Source organism: Lissotriton vulgaris, chromosome 10, assembly GCF_964263255.1.
Source record: "Lissotriton vulgaris chromosome 10, aLisVul1.2, whole genome shotgun sequence".
Lineage (NCBI taxonomy): Eukaryota > Metazoa > Chordata > Amphibia > Caudata > Salamandridae > Lissotriton > Lissotriton vulgaris.
Genome location: NC_141698.1, coordinates 842,790,248 through 842,810,851, shown reverse-complemented (window position 1 = coordinate 842,810,851; position 20,604 = coordinate 842,790,248). Strand labels below are relative to the sequence as shown.

Below are 20,604 nucleotides of genomic sequence, written 5' to 3'. Positions count from 1 at the left end.
TTAAACGGAAGATCACCCCTGAACCAGCTTTGGAGCATTTCCAAATCCCACTGAAAAAAAAGAGAAACCCTGCTGGTGCCTCTGCCCCTTTAAAGCCAGCGTCACCTCAAGGCCATGAACTTTCACCCACTCATTCTAATGTTGAGGAGGGTGATGGTGACGACGAGGATGAGTATGCCTACCCGGTCTACTCAGACCCAGAGGATGTGATTGAGCCTTGGTCTGCTGGGGGCGACCCTGGGGACTCGCATTCCGGACAGGAGCCTCAGCTCTTTTCAGCAAAAACTTCTCCAACTGAGGACTCTGCAGCTTTCAATGCTCTTATTGAAAGGGCGGCAGCCAACCATGACGTCGATCTCTTTGCTGACCCAGTAGACGTCGATTTTCTTTTTGACACCTTTTCAGTCGCTGAAAAAACTGTAAAGACTTTGCCAATGCTGAAAGGGGTGTTGAAACATGCGCCGGAGGTCTTCAAGGAGCCCACCCGAGCAAGAGTTGTCAACCCACGTATTGACAAAAAGTACAAGGCAGCGCCCACTGATCCAACTTACATCAAAGGACAGTTGCCTCTGGATTCCTTGGCCGTCTCCAATGCTCGCAAAAGAGCCAACTCACAGACTACTGGTGATGCTCCTCCCCCAGACAAGGAATCAAAAGTCTTTGAGGCTTCGGGGAACATATGGCGCATATCCAACACACAGGCGCTGCTTGCGCGTTACGACAGGGCTCACTACGACACTCTAGAGACCCTTCTACAACACCTGCCAGAGCAGTATAAGGAAGCAGCTGAGATGCTGATACAGGAGGGGAAGCTTATCACCAATGCTTCAATTAAGTGCGCTCTGGATGTGGCTGACACCGCCTCAAGAGCAATAAACACTAGCGTTCTACTGCGTAGGCATGCATGGCTCAGAATATCAAGCCAGACATTCAGACTACCATCCTCAACCAAACTGTCAACCCAGACCACCTGTTTGGCCCAGAAGTCGATACCACCCTCGAAAAAATGAAGAAGGACACCGACACTGCTAAGTCTATGTGTGCCTTGCAGTCACAGCAGTTTCGGGGTGGTTCCTTTTGCCGCTCCAATAACAGAGGCACCTCAAGGGGTCAAGCGTCTCAATCAACGCAGTTCTATAAGAGGAACACCCAACCCTCCTATACCAACAAGGGTCGGGGTGGATACCGTGGCAACAACGTCAAGGGCAGAGGACGTAGTAATAACAGCTCCAGGTCCTCCGCCGCCAACAAACAGTGACGCCTTTTTCACTGCCCCCGACCACGCAACACCGGTCGGGGGGAGACTCCAGCAGTTCCTGCCCGTGTGGAAGTCCATCACCACGGACAGGTGGGTCAGATCTCTTATCCAATATGGTTATTGTCTGGAGCTCACATCCACTCCACCCAACATACCCCCAAAAAGCTGTCCTATGTCCGGCGAGCACTTGCACTTGTTGCAGCAGGAAGTCAACGTCATGTTGCAAAAAGGAGCAATAGAGCTCGTGCCCCTGCAAGAACAAGGTACGGGAGTCTACTCCCTGTACTTTCTAATTCCAAAAAAGGACGGATCCCTCAGGCCCTTCTTAGACCTCAGACCTCTAAACTTTTACATTCTGTCGGAACATTTCCATATGCTCACGCTGCAGCAGGTTCTCCCACTGCTTCGGCAAGGGGACTTCCTGGCAACTCTAGACCTCAAGGATGCGTACTTTCACATTCCACTGCATCCTTCACACAGAAAGTACCTCAGATTCACCATTCAAAACCAGCACTACCAGTTCAAGGTTTTGCCTTTTGGGGTCACCACAGTGCCAAGGGTCTTCACAAAGTGCCTGGCGACGGTGGCGGCGCATCTGAGACGTCAAAACATCCACGTCTACCCCTATCTGGACGACTGGCTCATTCAAGCGAAGTCGGCCCAGCAGTGCGCCGACCACGTGTCCCACACCATTCACCTTCTGCACGATCTGGGTTTCTCACTGAATTATCCAAAATCACATCTCCAGCCCGCCCACATACGGCAGTATCTGGGTGCGACTATAAACACTCTGGCGGCCACTGCGCAGCCGAATTCAGTGAGAGTCAACAGCATTCAGTCGCTGATCCAAAGATTCAGACCTCAACACTCGCCTCCAGCCAGAGTGTTCATGCAGTTGATAGGCATGATGGCCTCCTGCATCTCCATAGTCCCGCACGCGAGACTACATAGGCGTCCGCTTCAGGAGTGCTTAGCACGTCAGTGGACTCAGGCTCACGGGCAATTAAAAGACCTAGTGTTGGTGAGCGGTCGGGCATACACCTCTCTGCATTGGTGGAATCCACGAAACCTTTGCAAGGGCCGACCGTTTCAAGAGCCTGTGCCGCAGATTATCCTGACAACGGACGCTTCTCTCCAGGGTTGGGGAGCGCATGCACTCCAATACACGGTGCAGGGACTCTGAACACTACAGCAAAGGAAGATGCACATGAATGTACTGGAACTGATGGCAATCTTCATGGCCTTAAAGGCGTTCAAAGTACATCTGTGCAACAAGGTCGTGTTGATCCGGGTGGACAACATGACAGCCATGTACTACATTCAGAAACAGGGGGGCACACACTCTCCGCAGCTGTCTCATCTGGCTCAGACCATGTGGAAGTGGGCCATTCAGAGGAACATTTTCCTCATGGCAGAACATCTCCCAGGCAAGGACAATCAGATGGCGGACCTGCTCAGCAGGCACAGCCATCAAATGCACGAGTGGGAGATACATCCATCAGTGCTCCAAACGTACTTCCAAAGGTGGGGTCATCCAGAGATCGACCTGTTCGCCACAAGGGAGAACGCAAAATGCCAAAGCTTCGCCGCCAGGTTCCCACACCCGCAATCACAGGGCAATGCGATGTGGATGAACTGGTCAGGCAGATTTGCGTACGCTTTTCCCCCAGCACCCCTGATACCGCTGGTGGCACGCAAGCTCAGGCAGCACTCGATGACTCTCATCCTGGTTGCTCCGACGTGGGCTCGCCAACCATGGTACACCACGTTTCTAGAACTGTCCGTGGTGCCGCATCAAAGGCTTCATCTCACTCCCAGCCTTCTGACGCAGAGCCATGGCGACATTCAGCACCCAGATCCGCAACAGCTCAACCTGGCAATCTGGCTCCTGAAGTCCTAGAGGTTGGCTACCTCAATCTTCCTCCCAATTGCATGGACATCATTCGGGAGGCTAGGAAGCCCACTACTAGAGCCTGTTATGCGGCGAAATGGAAGCGGTTTGTCATCTATTGCACAAACCACAACATTGATCCACTAGATGCTTCTATCCAGAACATCATCTGTTACCTGTTCCATCTATACAAGTGTAATCTGGCATATACTTCCATTCGCATTCACCTGTCTGCGATGGCCGCATACCTCCAAAATAGACAGCACCTTTCCCTTTTCAAGGTGCCTGCCATCAAAGCATTTCTGGAAGGCCTCAAGAGAGTCATTCCGCCACGGACTCCACCAGCTCCTGAATGGAACCTCAATGTGGTTCTTACAAGACTGATGGGTCCTCCCTTTGAGCCTCTACATTCCTGCGAGGTTCAATTCTTGACATGGAAGGTGGCTTTCCTTGTAGCAATTACATCGCTACGGAGGGTTAGTGAACTGCAAGCCCTCACAATCCAAGAGCCTTTCTTCCAAGTTCATGCTAATAGGGTAGTGCTCCGCACAAACCCTAAATTTTTACCCAAGGTTGTGTCTCAGTTCCACATCAACCAAACGATTGAGTTGCCGGTTTTCTTTCAGAATCCAGAGTCACTGGCGGAGCGGATGCTCCACACCCTTGACGTTAAACAGGCCCTAATGTATTACATTGATAGGACCAAGGATTTTAGGAAAACTAAACAGCTTTTTGTTGCCTTTGCGCCACATCACAAAGGTAACCCTATTCCCAAGGCTGGTATTGCTAGGTGGATCGTGAAATGTATTCAAATCTGCTATGCAAAGGCAAAGCGCACTCTTAGCATTCCACCAAGAGCCCACTCCACCAGAAAGTTGGGGGCCTCTATGGCTTTCCTTGGAAACATTCCTTTAGAGGACATATGTAAAGCAGCCACTTGGTCTACCACACATACATTTACTAAACATTACTGTGTAAACGTGCACTCCAAACAGCAGGCAGCTGTAGGGCAGGCTGTTCTCAAAACACTTTTCCAAACTGCTGCAGCTGGCACGGGCGGCCGCCGCTAAGGGAGGGACTGCTATGTATTCTATGCACAGATATGAATTCAGCAGCCCACATGCCTCGAACTGCAAATGCTACTTACCAGTATGCATCTGTTATTGGCATGTAGGGCTGCTGACATTCATATCGCCCGCCCTCCTCTCCGGCGCCTGTAGCAGCTGCAGTGTTCACATAGCATTTCATGGCATGGTCATCTTTCGCTGAGTTTCACTCCATCTTGGCCACAATGGCTAAAAACAATCTGGGGATGGAGTCGATGCCCATGCGCACTGTAGTCCAGGGGAGGAGCCACCTATCTCGTGATACTTCGAAGACTCTTCCAGGACAACAATGTGCAATCATCCGGACCCAACACTAGGCGGCGATCTATGCACAGATATGAATGTCAGCAGCCCTACATGCCAAGAACAGATGCATACTGGTAAGTAGAATTTGCATTTAGCAGCACATGCTGTATTATGTTTTAGCAGCACTAGCTGTATTATGTTTTAGTAGCAATAGCTGTATTTTGCTTTAGCAGCAATAGCTGCAGTATGTTTTAGCAGCAAAAGCTGCAGTATGTTTCAGCAGCACTAGTTGTATTCTGTTTTAGCATTACTATCTTTATGGTTTATACATGACTTCCTGCTTTACAAACATGAATGATAAGCCTGTGTAAAGCATTCAAAGAGTTTTGCTTATGTTCCTGAATCCGAAATGTTTTTAAAAGGGCCTTGGTTGGCAGTCTCGTACATCTAACTGCAGGCATTACATTTGCAATCATTATGGAAAGTACTTTCCTAGCGTTAATAAATAAGTTATAGGAGTGGGAACATCAGCTATAAAATGACTGAGCTTGGCCAAGTGGAGGGTGGTACAGAATTCCAATGGTACTGAACTTACCAATGCTCAGTTTGAAATATTCCATTTCCAGACTGGACACTGCTTTTACGCGATGGAGATACTACTTCACTAAATTAGGCACCGAAATAAAACAGACAATCCTGGCACCTATGGAATGCTAGGAAGCTATGAGGACCACCAACTATGAACCAACCAACTCAACTCAATGACAATATCAGACCAAAAACACAGCATACACGGCTGGACCTATTTTTCCATTGAGCGTTCAGCTCCTAAATGGACCCGATCCTTTAAGATTTTGCTTAGTGTGTGTGATTGTCCTTGTAGCAAGTACTCTTAACTTACTCCTGTATTACGGGGGCAAGTTAGGAGTACTCATGGCTTAGTCAACAATAAGCCATAGGTACTCTAAAAATAAGTCACAACAAAATCTTTCAGTTGTCATTATCCATTAAACTGCTAAGTCACCGTTTCCACACCTAGGCTTGCACAGTGATCAAAGTAAGCTGTGAGATTTTGCTGCGCCGCAGACCTGTAATTGTGTGACAACTCCAATCTTTAAAATGTTTCCAAAAGTAATTAAAGCAGCCACATGATATTTAAGTCTTTTGCTTACTTCCGTGTTTTTGAAGAACAGTAAAATTTAGGTTATCCATTCTGACTTGACTCCATAAAAGCTCACCCAACTTAGCTTTGCAAACAACATAAAAGCAAGGGCTATAGCGGAGGGGAGAGTAATTCATAAAAGCGTACAATGCTCTAAAACATGCTGCACTGCTGTGCCTCAAGCAGTCTAAAGTTTTATCCATGCTCACAAGTTCCTTTTGCACACTGTACTCAGCACGTCTCCTCCCAAATCTCAGTTTCCAATTTTCACTATCCGGTACCATTGTGGGTTTAAAAAAAAAACAGCTGAAAATAAGATCGGTTTCGTTTTGCTATTGAAATAAAAGCAAAAATGCTTACATAGGCAGAGATGGCAACATTTTGAATTATAAGGTTAATCTTCATGAGTTAATTGGGTGCTTCTATCCTGTGTTGAAATGTAAAATTATAGGGTATCTTCTAGCCATAAGAGGCTGTTTCTCTTGACATGTCGGCTACTTCTCAAAAAATCGTATTACTCCTCACATTACTGATACGCAAACAAAAGCAAATTTGGTAATACTGGCATACTTAAGGTATATTTGTAAAAATGCACGTTCACCTCTGGTATCCTGGAGCTGAATAAGAGGTGACTGGTACTTAATATTGGCCTAGAAAGGATGAGGAGTTCATCGGGAGTCAAACCTGTGACTATTTGAATCAGCCACACGCTGCAGGAATGTTATAGTTAGGAAATCACATTTAGAAAACCTTAGAAATTTACTGAAAAAAACACAGGTTCCAGAAATGTTATTGTTAGTAATTAGCATTTAAAAAAACTTTAGAAATTCACAGAAAAAACATAGGTTACAGGAACGTTATAGTTAGGCTGAGCTCAGCTAACTATAACGGCTACATTTCTCTGTATTGTACGATGGAAATGTCAGCCTAACTATAACGTCCCTGTAACCTTTGTTTTTTCTGTGAAAAATAATAATATATATGTGTATATATATAATGGCGGACTGGTGCTGGGCTAACATCTAAATAAAAAGAAAAATTTGCACCTTCCTGGGTCTCGCCGGTTCCTGTTTGTTGGTGTGGCTGAATGCGCTGTGCTACCTGCTCTAGGAACTGGACATACCTCATATATATATAAAACAGAAACTCGAACAAGACTGAGGGCAAATTCAGACTCATTACTCCTTATTCAAAAGGAGCAGGGGATCTGAAAGACATGCTCAAAAAAAACTGGAACATTTTGAAAACGGACAGTGTAATTGCAGATGACCTACCTGCTTACCCTTTAATCACCTTTAGCAGAGCAAGGTCACTTAGTGATATGCTTGTCTCAAGTCACCTAGCTAAATTACCACCTAAAACTAATTCCTTGAAGCAGATGGCGGGCTTCTTTCCCTGCGGCCACTGCAAGGCCTGCAGTGGGAGCAAACGGGTGTTATCATTTGATATACCTGATACCGGTAAAAAGGTGCCGATCAAGCACTTTATTACATGCAGCTCCCAGTTTGTGGTCTATTGCTTAGTCTGCCCGTGTGGCTTACGCTACATAGGCAGTACTATCAAGGAACTCAAGCTGAGGATCCTGGAGCACCAACGGGCGATCGAGAAAGTAGACACCTCATATCCGGTCGCCCGGCACTTTGCGGAGGAGCATAGCAAAGATCGCAAACAACTCCGATTCTTTGGATTGGACATCGTCCCACCCAATGTAAGAGGAGGTGATAGGTTAAGGAGACTCCGCAGACTTGAGTCCAGATATATTGTAGATCTTTCAACGAAACAACCTGGTGGGCTCAATAGCGGGGAGGAATTAGCATACCATCTAGGAAGATAATACCACAGGAGGAGTAGATCTCCCTCCCTTTAGGAAGTTTGGTACACTAAAATGTCAATCCAACTAGAAAGTGTACATTCCTTGAGGGTTACAGTAATTCTAACACTGCAAGACCACCATATATACTCTTTCAAATATGTTCCTTCAGTATGTCTTTGATAAATACGTCCATGATCTTGATCTATGAATTTCTGTGTCCTGAATCTGAACCTTGATTTTGATAATGTCAACTGAGAAAATATTCTTTTTCTTCCCCCCCCTACAGTTGATGACAGACTACCATAGATGTGTAAATATGTAAATATATATAATCCAGCTTGAACATATATGTATAGAATATGATATGCATTTAGTCTATCATGTACATGTGTGGCACGCAACATCACTTAGTGCGTGAGGGACGCTGTGAACATTAATATATTTTTGAACTAAGGTTTGTCTATATCATCATGGATGATACTGTATTACAGTGGAACCAGGACTTTGATGTAGATATTGGAATTTAGATATTTACAATAATTTGTGTCCTGAAAGTATCCGTCTTGACATCCAAAGTTTTATTGTCTATTCTAATACACACCAGATGGTAGTTCAGTTTCATCTGACTTTTTTTGAACATTGTACATACATTTTTCCTTTGTGGGTTCCTTGAACTAAATGAGTATCCTTCTGCTATATATCCAATGAAATAGCAATGTATACTGATTATGACAAATTATGACGAAACATTTTGGTTCATCTTTGTTTGAAGGATAGGAACACTTTTTCATGTGCCTGATGATCTCTTCTAACTTCCTATGTTTTTTGCACTATTTTGATTATGTTAGCATTGCACATAATGCCATAGGACACTAGCCGATCCACGGCTTTATTTCTTGACGTGAAAACTTCACGTATAAATCAGATAAAGACCCCTATCTGGATAGAACACCATTCCAAGATGGCGCCCACAGTGGCCAAAAGGGTTATAGTCCTATGTCGATGACAATGCTCACGAATTGTTTGTTTATTTATTGGGTCGCATGATATTGATGAATGACACACTGACGAAGGCTCACGCCGAAACGCGTCTGTGCTTTTCTGTTCCCTTTGATTAAAACTCTGGTTCAACCTTGGTCTGCGAGTGCTGCCTCTTTCTTGTGCAAGTGAAGGAGAGTCCGAGCGACAATAAATATATATATATATATATATATATATATATATATATATATATATAATATCCCGCTCATTTGTCGCCGTCGGTAAATAAGAAAGGCACTCGCAGGGCTTACTGCAAAATAGGGTTTAATTTTTAAAGTTCGTGAACGCAAACATGAAAGACGCGCTTCGCCTATGGCTTAGTCTGATATTTCATAAAAACCGCCATTGAAACTTACACTTTTAAACCATTGGTGGTTACACAAGTCACATGATGTAAGTGTGTCAACACAATCAAGGAGGGACTACGGCGTATGTTATTTTGGCCGCCATCTTAACACTGTAAAAACCCGCTTGAACACAATTAACAGTTCTTCAGGTATACATTACTAAGGTTGATCATAATGATTACTAGATCACATTATCAAGTAACAGTTATAATTACGTGTATCGGCAAAGTTTGAAAACTATAATTCAGCCGTGTATCGGCATTGCCCTCCCAATTGCGACAACAATATTTTTACAATTCATATGACAATAATAGTTAAAAAAACATGCAGCTTAGAGATTCTGTTTCTTAATCTCCTAAATGGACCAACATCTCCTCACACATGTTGAGTCCATTTGGAGTTTTCGTTTCCAAATCAATTATGTACCTAGATTCCAGTCTTCTGAGCTTCCTGACTATATCTCCACCCCTGACTTGTGCTGGTACACAATCTAGACTAAAATAACGCAACAGGTCCCTGTTGCTGTTATGCTTCTCAGCAAAATGTCTTGCTACTGAGTAATTTACATCACCTTTGGCAATTGCCCTCATATGCTCTAATATTCTCAATTTCACAGAGTTAATTGTACTGCCTATATAGTAAAGGCCACACGGGCATTGTAGACAGTACACAACATAATTCGTCTGACATGTGAGATATTTAGAGATAGGTCTTGGTCTAGAAAGACCAGATACCTGATAAGTCAATGTTCTTTTGCTGTTTATGCACGCTTTGCATTTACTGCAGGGATAAAAACCCCTAAGCTCCCAGATTTCTTACTTTCTGCATGCAAATGACTCTGTACCAATACATCTTTTATCGATTGTGCCCTCCTGAAAGTAATGAGAGGAGCAGGTGGAATATCACCTCCAATCACACTATCGGTCTTAAGGATATGCCAATTGCGCTTCAATATGATTCTTAAATCTTTAGCATTATCAGAAAAGGTAGTAATCATTCTGAAACTGTTATCACTCTCCTTTGACTTTTCTTGTCTTTTCTGATTCGTTAGAAAATTTTTCCTTGCTAATTTTCTCACTCTGTTAAGAGTATCTAATAGAAATTCCTCATTGTAACCTCTTTTGAGGAATCTATCAATACTTGCATTTGCGGCCCTTTCAAAGTCCTCCTCTGTTGTGCGGTTACGTTTCATTCTGAGCAATTCCCCATAGGGGACGCTTCTCACCAGTCCTGGTGGATGATTGCTAGAGGCATGGAGGGTTGAATTACCTGCTGTAGGGTTGCGAAAAAGCGACACATTTATGGAATTGTTTACTACTCTGATCTGGAGATCTAAGTAATTAACCGTATCTGTGCTGATGTCACCACTGAATTCCAAATTGATAACATTCTTATTCATGCATCTAATAAAGTTGGATGCCTCCTCACTCGAACCATCCCACACAATGCACAAATCGTCAATATACCTATTGCCAGGTATAGGTATAGGTATAGGTATAGATATATATATATATATATATATATATATATATATATATATATATATATATATATATATATATATATATATATATATATATATATATATATATATATATATTCTCGCTGCCCAGTCCTCTCACAAATCCTGTGAAATTAGAAACAGCACTCGCAGGGGGGTATAAAGCCAACAGTTCTTTATTTGGCTACCAGCACAGACAAGACTCGTTTCGGCGATGAGCCTTCAGGCAATTGACGAAGGTCCGCAGCTGCAGAGGGGCGTTCTCGCGACCGGGCCGGCCGCCATTAATTCCACAAAAAAAGTTACCCCTCTGCAGCTGCGGATCCTGTTGAGACCTACCCAGGTCACGCATCGGGAACAGGAGAGACCGCTATCAAGGTCTTGAGAAAAAAACAGTGAGTTATCTTCTGCACCCCACCTCAAACCCACTGGGGTAATACTTTTATCTGCCAAACACCAACGGCGTTTCACTTGAAAAAGATCGTGGTTTTGATAAACTGCAAATACCAGAAGCACTCTGCGTTGCTGACGCCCATGGGGGCGGGACTTATGTACCTGTGCAGACCTTCAAAACAACGCCGCTGCTGGGTGCGGTATGATATGCCTGTGAACAAGAATGACATTCATTCGAAACGCGTCAGGCTCTTGAATGTGAGGCGCATTGGACTCTTACCTGTAATTCCTTGAATAAAGACGGAGAAAAAGCTTTCCTGTGTGCGGCGTTCTCAAATGGGTAACTTTTTTTGTGGAATTAATGGCGGCCGGCCCGGTCGCGAGAACGCCCCTCTGCAGCTGCGGATCCTGTTGAGACCTACCCAGGTCACGCATCGGGAACAGGAGAGACCGCTATCAAGGTCTTGAGAAAAAAACAGTGAGTTATCTTCTGCACCCCACCTCAAACCCACTGGGGTAATACTTTTATCTGCCAAACACCAACGCCGTTTCACTTGAAAAAGATCGTGGTTTTGATAAACTGCAAATACCAGAAGCACTCTGCGTTGCTGACGCCCATGGGGGCGGGACTTATGTACCTGTGCAGACCTTCAAAACAACGCCGCTGCTGGGTGCGGTATGATATGCCTGTGAACAAGAATGACATTCATTCGAAACACGTCAGGCTCTTGAATGTGAGGCGCATTGGACTCTTACCTGTAATTCCTTGAATAAAGACGGAGAAAAAGCTTTCCTGTGTGCGGCGTTCTCAAATGGGTAACTTTTTTTGTGGAATATATATATATATATATATATATTTATTATTTTCTGGATTCATCCAAGCATTGTAACACCTTGAATTGGTGCACTGTGTCTAATTTCATCAAATAAGTTGCTTTAAGGGGACTGCTTCCAACAGAAATGGTTCCTTTAATGCTAATGTGACCCTCATCACTTTACTATTTGTTTCTATAAAAAGACCATGGGAGACTAATTTGTTGGATGCATATGATTAAGACTCATGTGAGTTGAAATGCTTTATGCTACCTGCTGTTGCCTGAATAAAGATGTATCACTAAGGACGGTGGCTGGGCTTGTCTTGCACAATCCTGGAGGTGGAGTTCAATTTTCTTATGGAATATTTTGGGGGTGAACGTGATCCAGCAAGCCCCGATCCAACAGGCTACACTTCCTGATGCTTTGCCTTTCGTTTGGAAGATATATAAAAAAAATTCTGTGTGTAGATAGATATAGTTTTGTCGCATTCCAGTTAAAATTGGAATTTTTATGACTTCAAAGCAAACCCCGGATGAAAAGTAAGTCACTTTTCTCATAGTTAGTGTTGCCTGTCCACTTATTTACTGGCTTCAGGTAGAGGAAATATTCTTCAGTTGTGAAAACATTATTGTGTTGCTTAAAGTTGATTATTTCCCCTTTACAATAATCATACTAAAATCTTTATTTTTCTTGTCTGCTTAGCTGCTTGCAACCACATGGGTCCGCTCATCGATGAGAAGCTGCAAGACATTGACAGGTATCCTCTTTAGTGTTTTCCTTTTGGCATCCATGCATGTTGTGACAAAGTCCCTGTGTAGGTCAGAAAGCTATGTTAGTTGCAGACATTGGGCTTTTGTCCTTTTAAAGAGGGTTGCCTGGAGTTTTCAACGTCCCAGCTTCAATACATTCCTTGACAAATATTTGTGAACATGTTACCTATTGACTTCTAGGATTTTAATTTTTTAACTTTTTTTTTATACGCTTTTATGATATTTTATATATCGAATAAAGCTCATACTACTTCTAGGATTGCACGTCCTTTCTACGTTTATGGGAACTAAGCTAAACGTTTTTTATCTAGTTTTAAAGCTTGTTAGTGCAAACATAATCGCTGTACCTACATTGTATGCTGTCTCTAGTGTCTACAGAAGGAAAAGTTTAAATGTTTAACTACATTCAGTTTTGTGAGGGTATGACTTCTTTGATCCTGGTTACAAGCTCTGCAGATCTGCCGCACTAATTTCAAGCTACAGAGAACCACCGCTACTACTTTTGCAAAGACATTGCGATTTGGCTACATCCACAGTACTCTGCTCATGTCACTAGACCTCCTTGAAGACCGTATGCTCCTGGTTCCTAGACACTGGTTTGATGGCAATTGTGTATAGCAATGCACCAAACCTAAATTTGTTTTCAGCCTGTTCATTTAGAGAAAACATTTAGGAAGAGCTAGCCCTGCACTGCAGTTTGGGACGCTGTAAATATTCCTACTCTCTTAAATGTATTTAAATTTATCATGCTCAAATTACACATTCGAGCAGAATTTGATATTTACTACATATGATTTCATACCAAAGCGTTGTTTGCTCCTGTAAATTGTTAATTAATTTACAAACATAAACCCAAACACTTTACCTATAAATAACATTTAATAATACATTAGTATATGCCCATCTTGCACATTCTACATTGATTCTTGTACTAGTTAGCTCTCACTTGTTGAACGTATACTTACAATGGTAGAAATATTGTTACTGAAATATAAACCCAAGTAAAATTACAACTAGGAGAACTATAGCATTCATCAAATTACTACTAACAGTGGATGAATAGCTTTGAGGTTTTGTTTTAAAGCCCATTACAGTATCCCTGATTGCTATCTCAACACAGTTGAAGGCTTAGCATGTAAGTATATAATATTGAATCAAGCTGTTAATGGGCAGAAAATAATGAACAGTCAAGAACAGGCTGATTTCTATGCCATTAAATTAATCGGCAAAGTAAGTCACCATCTTGAAGGGGGCATACTTTAAACTTGATACTAGTTTGGGACCTAATGTACAGCCTAGTTCTAAAGCTCATTACATGAACCAGTCATGTGATGAGGGCTTGCATTGTTTCACTTCATATAGCCCAGCTATAGGCGTTTTGTAGAGAGAAGGCACAGCTGAAGTAATTGAGGTGTATGTAAATAGTTTTGGCTCTATCAGATCTAAGAAATTTTTTTTGTCGTGTCAGACCCTCTTAGTAAGGATACTGACCCAAGTTATCACCCATTAATATAAGAGAGTAAAGGGATTGTTTGTCAAATTATTAGGGATAATCATTGTCAGGTGCTTCATTTTATTTTGATGGCATGGGATCTCCACAGTTGATTGGCACTATTGGTTTATTAGACAACCATTTGACCTTGTTCGAAGAAAATCTTTCCTAGGCCTAATATGCCCATGATCTTGATTAGGTAATATCAAGACCTTCTATGCATCTCTGTAGCTCCTGTGGGAACAGGAGATGGGCAAGCTTTCTCCTATGGTTCCTTGCAGAACCTTCAGGAACAAAGCCTGCTTGGGAAGTATGAATCAGCAATATGAACATATTGCGATTAACTATTTACCAGTATTTTAATACTATTGTTCATAAGGGAAATGGGCCTATAGTTTACGCAATGTAATAAATCTTTCCTCTCTTTGTGCAGTACTGGTATGATGGTCAATTAGAGAGAAGGCGATTAGATCCAGGTGCTTCTACCTCTTTTAAGGAGTGATATTGCATCTGTGTAACCTGTGGTTGTCGAGCCTTGTAAACCTCCCCAGGGAGCCCCTCTTCACCCAGGATTTACAATTCAGTCGATTTTGGTTTTTTTATGGCTTCTTCACTCTCTTCTGAGAATTTCTCAATCAGGTGTTTTTTTTTACGCCTGTCCGATAGCATCAGGATATTGTTTGAGTCTAAGAAACCCTTTCACTTTGTGAGTCTACATCATGACTCAAATAATCTGTGACTCTAAAAATCAGGCAATGCTTCTCATATGTCTTCTGGATGTTTGAGAAGATTGATTACCTGCTGCTCTCCTAATCGCTGGAAAAGCCGATTGTGCCTCCCTTTGCAAGAGTTGGAAGACCAACAGCCATCTGGCCTTCTCATTCTGCTAATCATGCTTTCTCCGCCTTATATTTAGAGTTTGATGTAGACCAGTGTTTCTGCCATCAGTTGACGTATTTGCGTTGTAGAGTTTGAATTGAATTTGGCTCCTATCGCTAAAATTAAATGTCTTGGGTCCTTTCATTCTGCCAGAGTTTTCTTATTAGCAATTGCTGAGTCCCTCATAAAGAGGCCTCCCTTTGCTGCGGCTTACCTGTTGCCCAAATCACCTGATGAAAAGTCGCTAATTGTTAGTTTCTCTCGTAGTTCCATGTATAGTCACAAGCTTTGAATAGTCCCGCACATCCGCGGGACGCTTGAGCACTTTATCCAATATATGTACTTAAGTGAAGAAGTTCCCCTTTCTTCGGGAAGGCCTTCAAAAGTCACTTAAGTCATAATGCAGCCTGGGGGGTTGGCTATTGTGGTCAGAGTTCTTCATCTTGGAATGGTAAAAGCAGAGACTGCTGTCAGAATATATATTTTTTGTAATGGCACAGAAAACAAACCTTCACTAAACATTTTGCTATGAGAAGACCGACATGAAGTGCAGGTCCCTGTAGCCGATAGGCTGTCATAAGTGGTGAAAAAGAAACCTGTTCCTTTCAGAACAGAGAGACCACCAATATCCCAGCATGCTCAGCCAGAGGCAGTTACCTCAGTTCTTTTTTCCGGCTCCTTCTGACAGAGCCCTTGGAGCATTGCTCTCAACCTTTTTAGATTTTTTCTTCAACTTAGATCTTCAAATTTCATTGATTTTTTTTTTCCTTCACTCAACGTCTTTTGCCCATCTCTGTGGAGCTAAATGTTTTCTGATATAAAAAAGGCTTTATTTCCTTTTTAAAATGCCATCTCTTTTTGACAAATGCCCAAGCTAAAACAGACCCACACGAGGTCTGCATTCTTTATTTACCTTCCTTTCATCTTCCAGACTCCTGTGACATCTGCAAAACCTTCTTCAGACGTACCCTGCGTGACATGGAGAAAATTGGCCTGCAGGGAAGAGAAGAGAGAAGAAATAAAGAAGTAACCAGTGGGACCACTGAGCGAACGGGAGGCAAATCCTCCACCAGAGCTCTTCCCTCAAACACCAGTTGCCGTGGGCGGTCTGAGAGGCGTTCTTCACTCAGAAAACGCTTTTGGTCCCGGTTGACATCGAGAGAATGCAGACATGCCCGCCGTCAGTGACTGGCTCACGTAAACGTTGACGCTCGACGTCGAGAACCACTCGAGAGAAATAGAGAGCCACTTTGCACTGGTAATGGAAGCAGAGGCAGGTGTTGACGCCGAGGGATACCGACTCACCGAAGCCGAGAGCTAGACGGTCGACATCAAAACGCCGCAGACAAGATTGGTTGACTTCGAGATGCCGCTCCTCCTCGAGGGGGCGATGTTGACAGGGCTCGATGTTAAGGAGCAGGTCGTCGTCAGCGAGAGGAAAATCCTCCAAAAGAAGCATAATCTCCTCCTCATTGAAGTCCCATTCCAGATCGCCCCCTTTGGTGGAGATATCTGCGCCTCCCACCCCGGTTTCTCCTCCACCGGACCCAGGACACTCTGCACCCGAGCCTGTAATCCTTGCAGCAGTTTATGGTCCACTGACGACCCAGAATTCTACACTCACATATGGAGACTAATCTCAGTGGCCCGCTAGGTACATTGGACCGCTCAGACGCGCATTTGCAACACCTTCCGGCCACCGCTACACTGCGTACACTTATGCAGGACAACATACTGGTTGATGCCTGGCGACACTCACACTGCCGGGTGCGAGGGCACCTGCGTTTCCAACCCACATGGCTCCTGGTCTCGCATCGATCTGTGGCTGGTCACTTGGGAAGTCGGATGCTGGGCTACGTCCATCGAGTACCTCCCGTGTACCCTATCGGATCATTCCCCGTGCGCTTAGCCAAATTCAAACTACTCTATACATTGCCATTGGCGGACAAATCACAGATCCTATAACTATTACTAGGGGCACAAGTCAGGGCTGCCTGCTATCGCCGATGTTATTTGCTATTGCAATGGAGCCACTCTCAAGCGCATCTGTGACAGCACCATATGCAACATGGCATTGGGTTCTTGACCCACAGTTTGGCGATTTCCATGAACGCGGACTATATCGCATTGTACATACGCAAGCCAAAGGAAAATCTGGCACCAATGACAAGAGAGGTGATACGGTTTGGAGGTTAATCTGGGTTGCAAATAAACTGGAGTAAATCCATTATTTTTCCCTAAACCGATGCGCCACTGCCCGTCCCCACGGTATACCTGATAAAATGGGCCATGGGACCAACTGAGTATCTTGGTATATGGCTGAGCAGCAACATGGAGGAGCTCTGGAAAGTAAATTTCAGTAACACTATGGAATGGCTGGAAACCAAACTTTTTGTGTGGAAAACCTCCCACTCTCTCTGGTGGGCCGAGTTACGATAGTCAAAATGGTGGTGGTTTCTATATCTGTTTTTAAATATTCTGCTGACACCTCACAATTTTTTAAAAGACTTTGTTCCAACATGATCACCTTATTATGGGCTGGTCCACAACCTCGTATTGCCTATAAAACCTTGACGCTGCCCTTCTCGCATGGTGGGATGGATGCTCCAAACTTTAAGCTCACTTTCTAACTGCCATGTTGGCTTGGCGAGTGCACCCACTTGCCAGGCACTAAACCTTCCCTTTTCTACATGTCAGTCACCCCTAAGGTAGGCCCAAGGTGCCCCTGTGGGCAGGGGCCTGTGTATGTGAAAGGTAGAACATGCCCTGGTGTGTGTATGGCATGTCCTGATAGTGAATTACAGCCCATTTCGTTTTTCACTATTGCAAGGCTACCTGTTGCCAATAGGACAGAATGTGAAGTTTGTTTATAACATCATATAAACATAACTGGCCCTGGGAACTAGGTAGGAAGAGAAAGTTTAGTATGCCTGAACTCAGAATCTAAAGATGCATCTTTTAGTGTAGGTGATTTTAAGATTCTGTGTTTGAAAATACCACTTTTAGAAAGTATGTATTTTCTTGCTCAGTCATCCTGTGTGCCTCTAGTGGAATGTGGATTGCCTGTCTGGGTTTTGGATGACAGAAGGCTGGGGAGCAGGAGGGGCTCCAGATAGTCTAGGTAGGGTCAGGAAAGGGCTGAATAGACCCGGGCTGCATTGGGGGAATGGGGAGTAGATTTCTTTGCACCTCAAAGGACCTGGTCTGCCTCTGGCAATGTCGGCCCCACCTCCTGCCATGAAGTCACACCAGAGAAGGCATAACTGGTTCTGGCTGGGCACAGACACACTCTGCCTAAGAGATCAAATAATTTTGGGATATAAACATTGGGGTCCAGACCCATGAAATTTAGAACACTTTTGGATCAAGAAGTCTGCCAGGTAGTAGGAGGGACAACCACTTTGCTGTGCACTTTGCTGTGTTGGCCTGCAGTGGCTGCTTCTGTCTTGAGCAGTGAAAGGACTGGCTGAACTTTCTGCAATCTACTTTTGTGAGTTTCTCCAAGGGCTTGAGATGGAGCTTGCCCCCTGTTCAAGAAATCTCAGAAATAGCAAAGACTTCAATCTCTTCTGCCCTCAGCACTGGGGACTGTGTGTTTTGTGCTGCAACAGAAGAAACGCAACTTGACGTCTACGACGCCGCTGCCAACTCCATGTCCTGAAGGCACCGCAGAGGGCACAGCCGCACTGCGACTCTGGTCTCACTGACGACAACGCCACCAAGCCGCTGCTTGCACCGCGACCTGTGAGCACGCACTCTGCACCTCTTTGCCACAACGCCTTGGCACCACAGAGGGCACAGCTGCAACACCGCTACCCTGGTCTCACTGACCATGCCATCTGACGCTGCTGCGCTCACCACATTCCACACTGCTGCCCTTCGCTCCGCAGTACACAACTCCTGCCGACGCCAGCACTCCCGATTCCATCAGAGAGGAGATCGACCTGCAATGCGTGTGACTTCGAGGGCCACGAGGACTCCTGCACCGACCTCCGGAACAGACGCCTGCGGACGCAGTGTTTTTGGAAGCTCAACGAGAGGTCATCAACGCCCTGCATTTCTAAAAGGTACTGTTTGCGGGTCTTCCCGACACTGTAGCTTGCCCGCAACGCCGCAGTCAGTCAGAACTGTTTGGATTTGTTTGCTCACGACTCCATGATAGCCCCAGATGGAGCTATCGACACCAAGGAACTATTTTTAAAGCATATTTTGATAAGTGAAGATTTTGAAGTTCTGTATTGTGGATTTTTATTGTTTTTGGTCTTGTCCCAAGTACAAAAAATATTGGATATTTTTCTAAACTAGTGTGGTGTCCTTTTGTAGTGCTTACACTATATTACTGTTAGTTATGTACAAATGCTTTACACACTGCCTCTTAAGATAAGCTAGACTGGTCATGCCAAGCTACCAAGGGGGTGAGCAGGGGTTATTTTAGGAGTGTAACTCCCTTATATTGACTATATTGACTAGGAAGAAGGGTCCCTATTTGGACAAAGGTGCAAACCCTTGCCAACTAGAGACTCCCATTTCTAACCCTAGACTAAAAGACTCTCCCCCAACTATCGACTGCACCTGATACACTTTACATTTCTGCACAGGCTCTAACGTACCCCAATGGCACTTCACAAAATGGGCCTGGCTGTGGACGCGAGATGTGCACGATGTTCGTCTCCTGATGCAACATTTACACACCTGGCCTGGACATCCCTGAAAGTAGCAAACTACTGGCTGGATGTGTGCAAAATCTTTAGCGCCATAACCTTCAAAACCATCACACCTGACCCCCTTACATGCTTACTGGGACATGTTAAACACATCCCGGACACCAGCCGCAGACTGGTATCAATGCTGTTGGTGTTGGCCATACGCAGGGTGGCAATCCATTGGGGCCGCAGGCCGGCACCACTATCCAAACACTGGTTAGCAAACGCAGCACATTGCCAGACGCACTTGAGTGAATATTGGAATTTAATGTCTCTGGCTAGCAGGCCGCACGACATTTGGGTTCCCCTGGTAACATACCTCCGTCAATCAGATGATTCTGACCAACCCCCTGACCAAATTCCAGACTCTGCGGCCCTGAATGGAGTCGCAATCCCTGACAGTGACAGGCCTACAACTACATGACGGGGGTACTACAACTTCTGGACATGCTAGCCTAAAATGATGTTTGCATGCCCAGAAAATTATCGAGTTACCATGCATTTCCAGTGAGCCGCTGTCATGATGCCATTCCGCCAAAGACTAGATGTCAAACTGTATAATTGACTGCATAAATGGAACATGCTTTATTTTCGATAAAGGTTTAAAAAAACTTTTTTTTCAATTTAAAAAAACTGCATTGTGGTAACAATTTCCAGATCTCTTGCCAGAACTCCTTACCCCACCCCTCTTTTGAATGTATCATACAGTTATGAGCATGCCATGTGGGAAGCCGGCTAGCTAACCCATTGACAGTAGACCACGAGTCTGTGTAAATATGACACTTTCCAGGTAATTCTTGTTTCAAAGCCTGATACACATCATATAGTTCTGCAAACTAACTGCTCTTTCCCTCTCCTGTAGTAGTTAACAATATCTTGGTCATAGGATTGTACAACACCGCTTTCCAATGCCTTTTAGCCCCCACATACCTAGCTGAGCCATCAGTAAACCATACAAGTTTCTTGTCTTCTGAAGAGAATGCTGCAAACGGCTCACCCCACTTCACGGGGACTCCTGTATCTCAGGCACATCCTGTAACACATCTGTATCTTCCACTGGAGACTGCGCCACCTGCTCATGCAACACCGCAGTACCGTTGGGGTCTACTCAGGCCCGGTCTTGTATGTACACCTTTCACTTGATTATGCTGGCTTTCCTGCACGTGCAGAAAAGCCAGCATAATCA

General features: G+C 44.3%; 1 protein-coding gene across 2 annotated transcripts in view; it reads left to right on the top strand.

Annotated features, from left to right (window-relative positions):
• The window catches only part of STAM (signal transducing adaptor molecule), a 252,063-nt gene that overhangs the window by 188,138 nt on the left and 43,321 nt on the right, over positions 1-20,604 (top strand). For both annotated transcript variants that reach the window (XM_086941774.1, XM_086941775.1), the window contains one exon: positions 12,277-12,331. In XM_086941774.1, the coding sequence (XP_086797900.1) occupies positions 12,277-12,331 (55 nt within the window). The remainder of the gene's footprint in view (positions 1-12,276; positions 12,332-20,604) is intronic.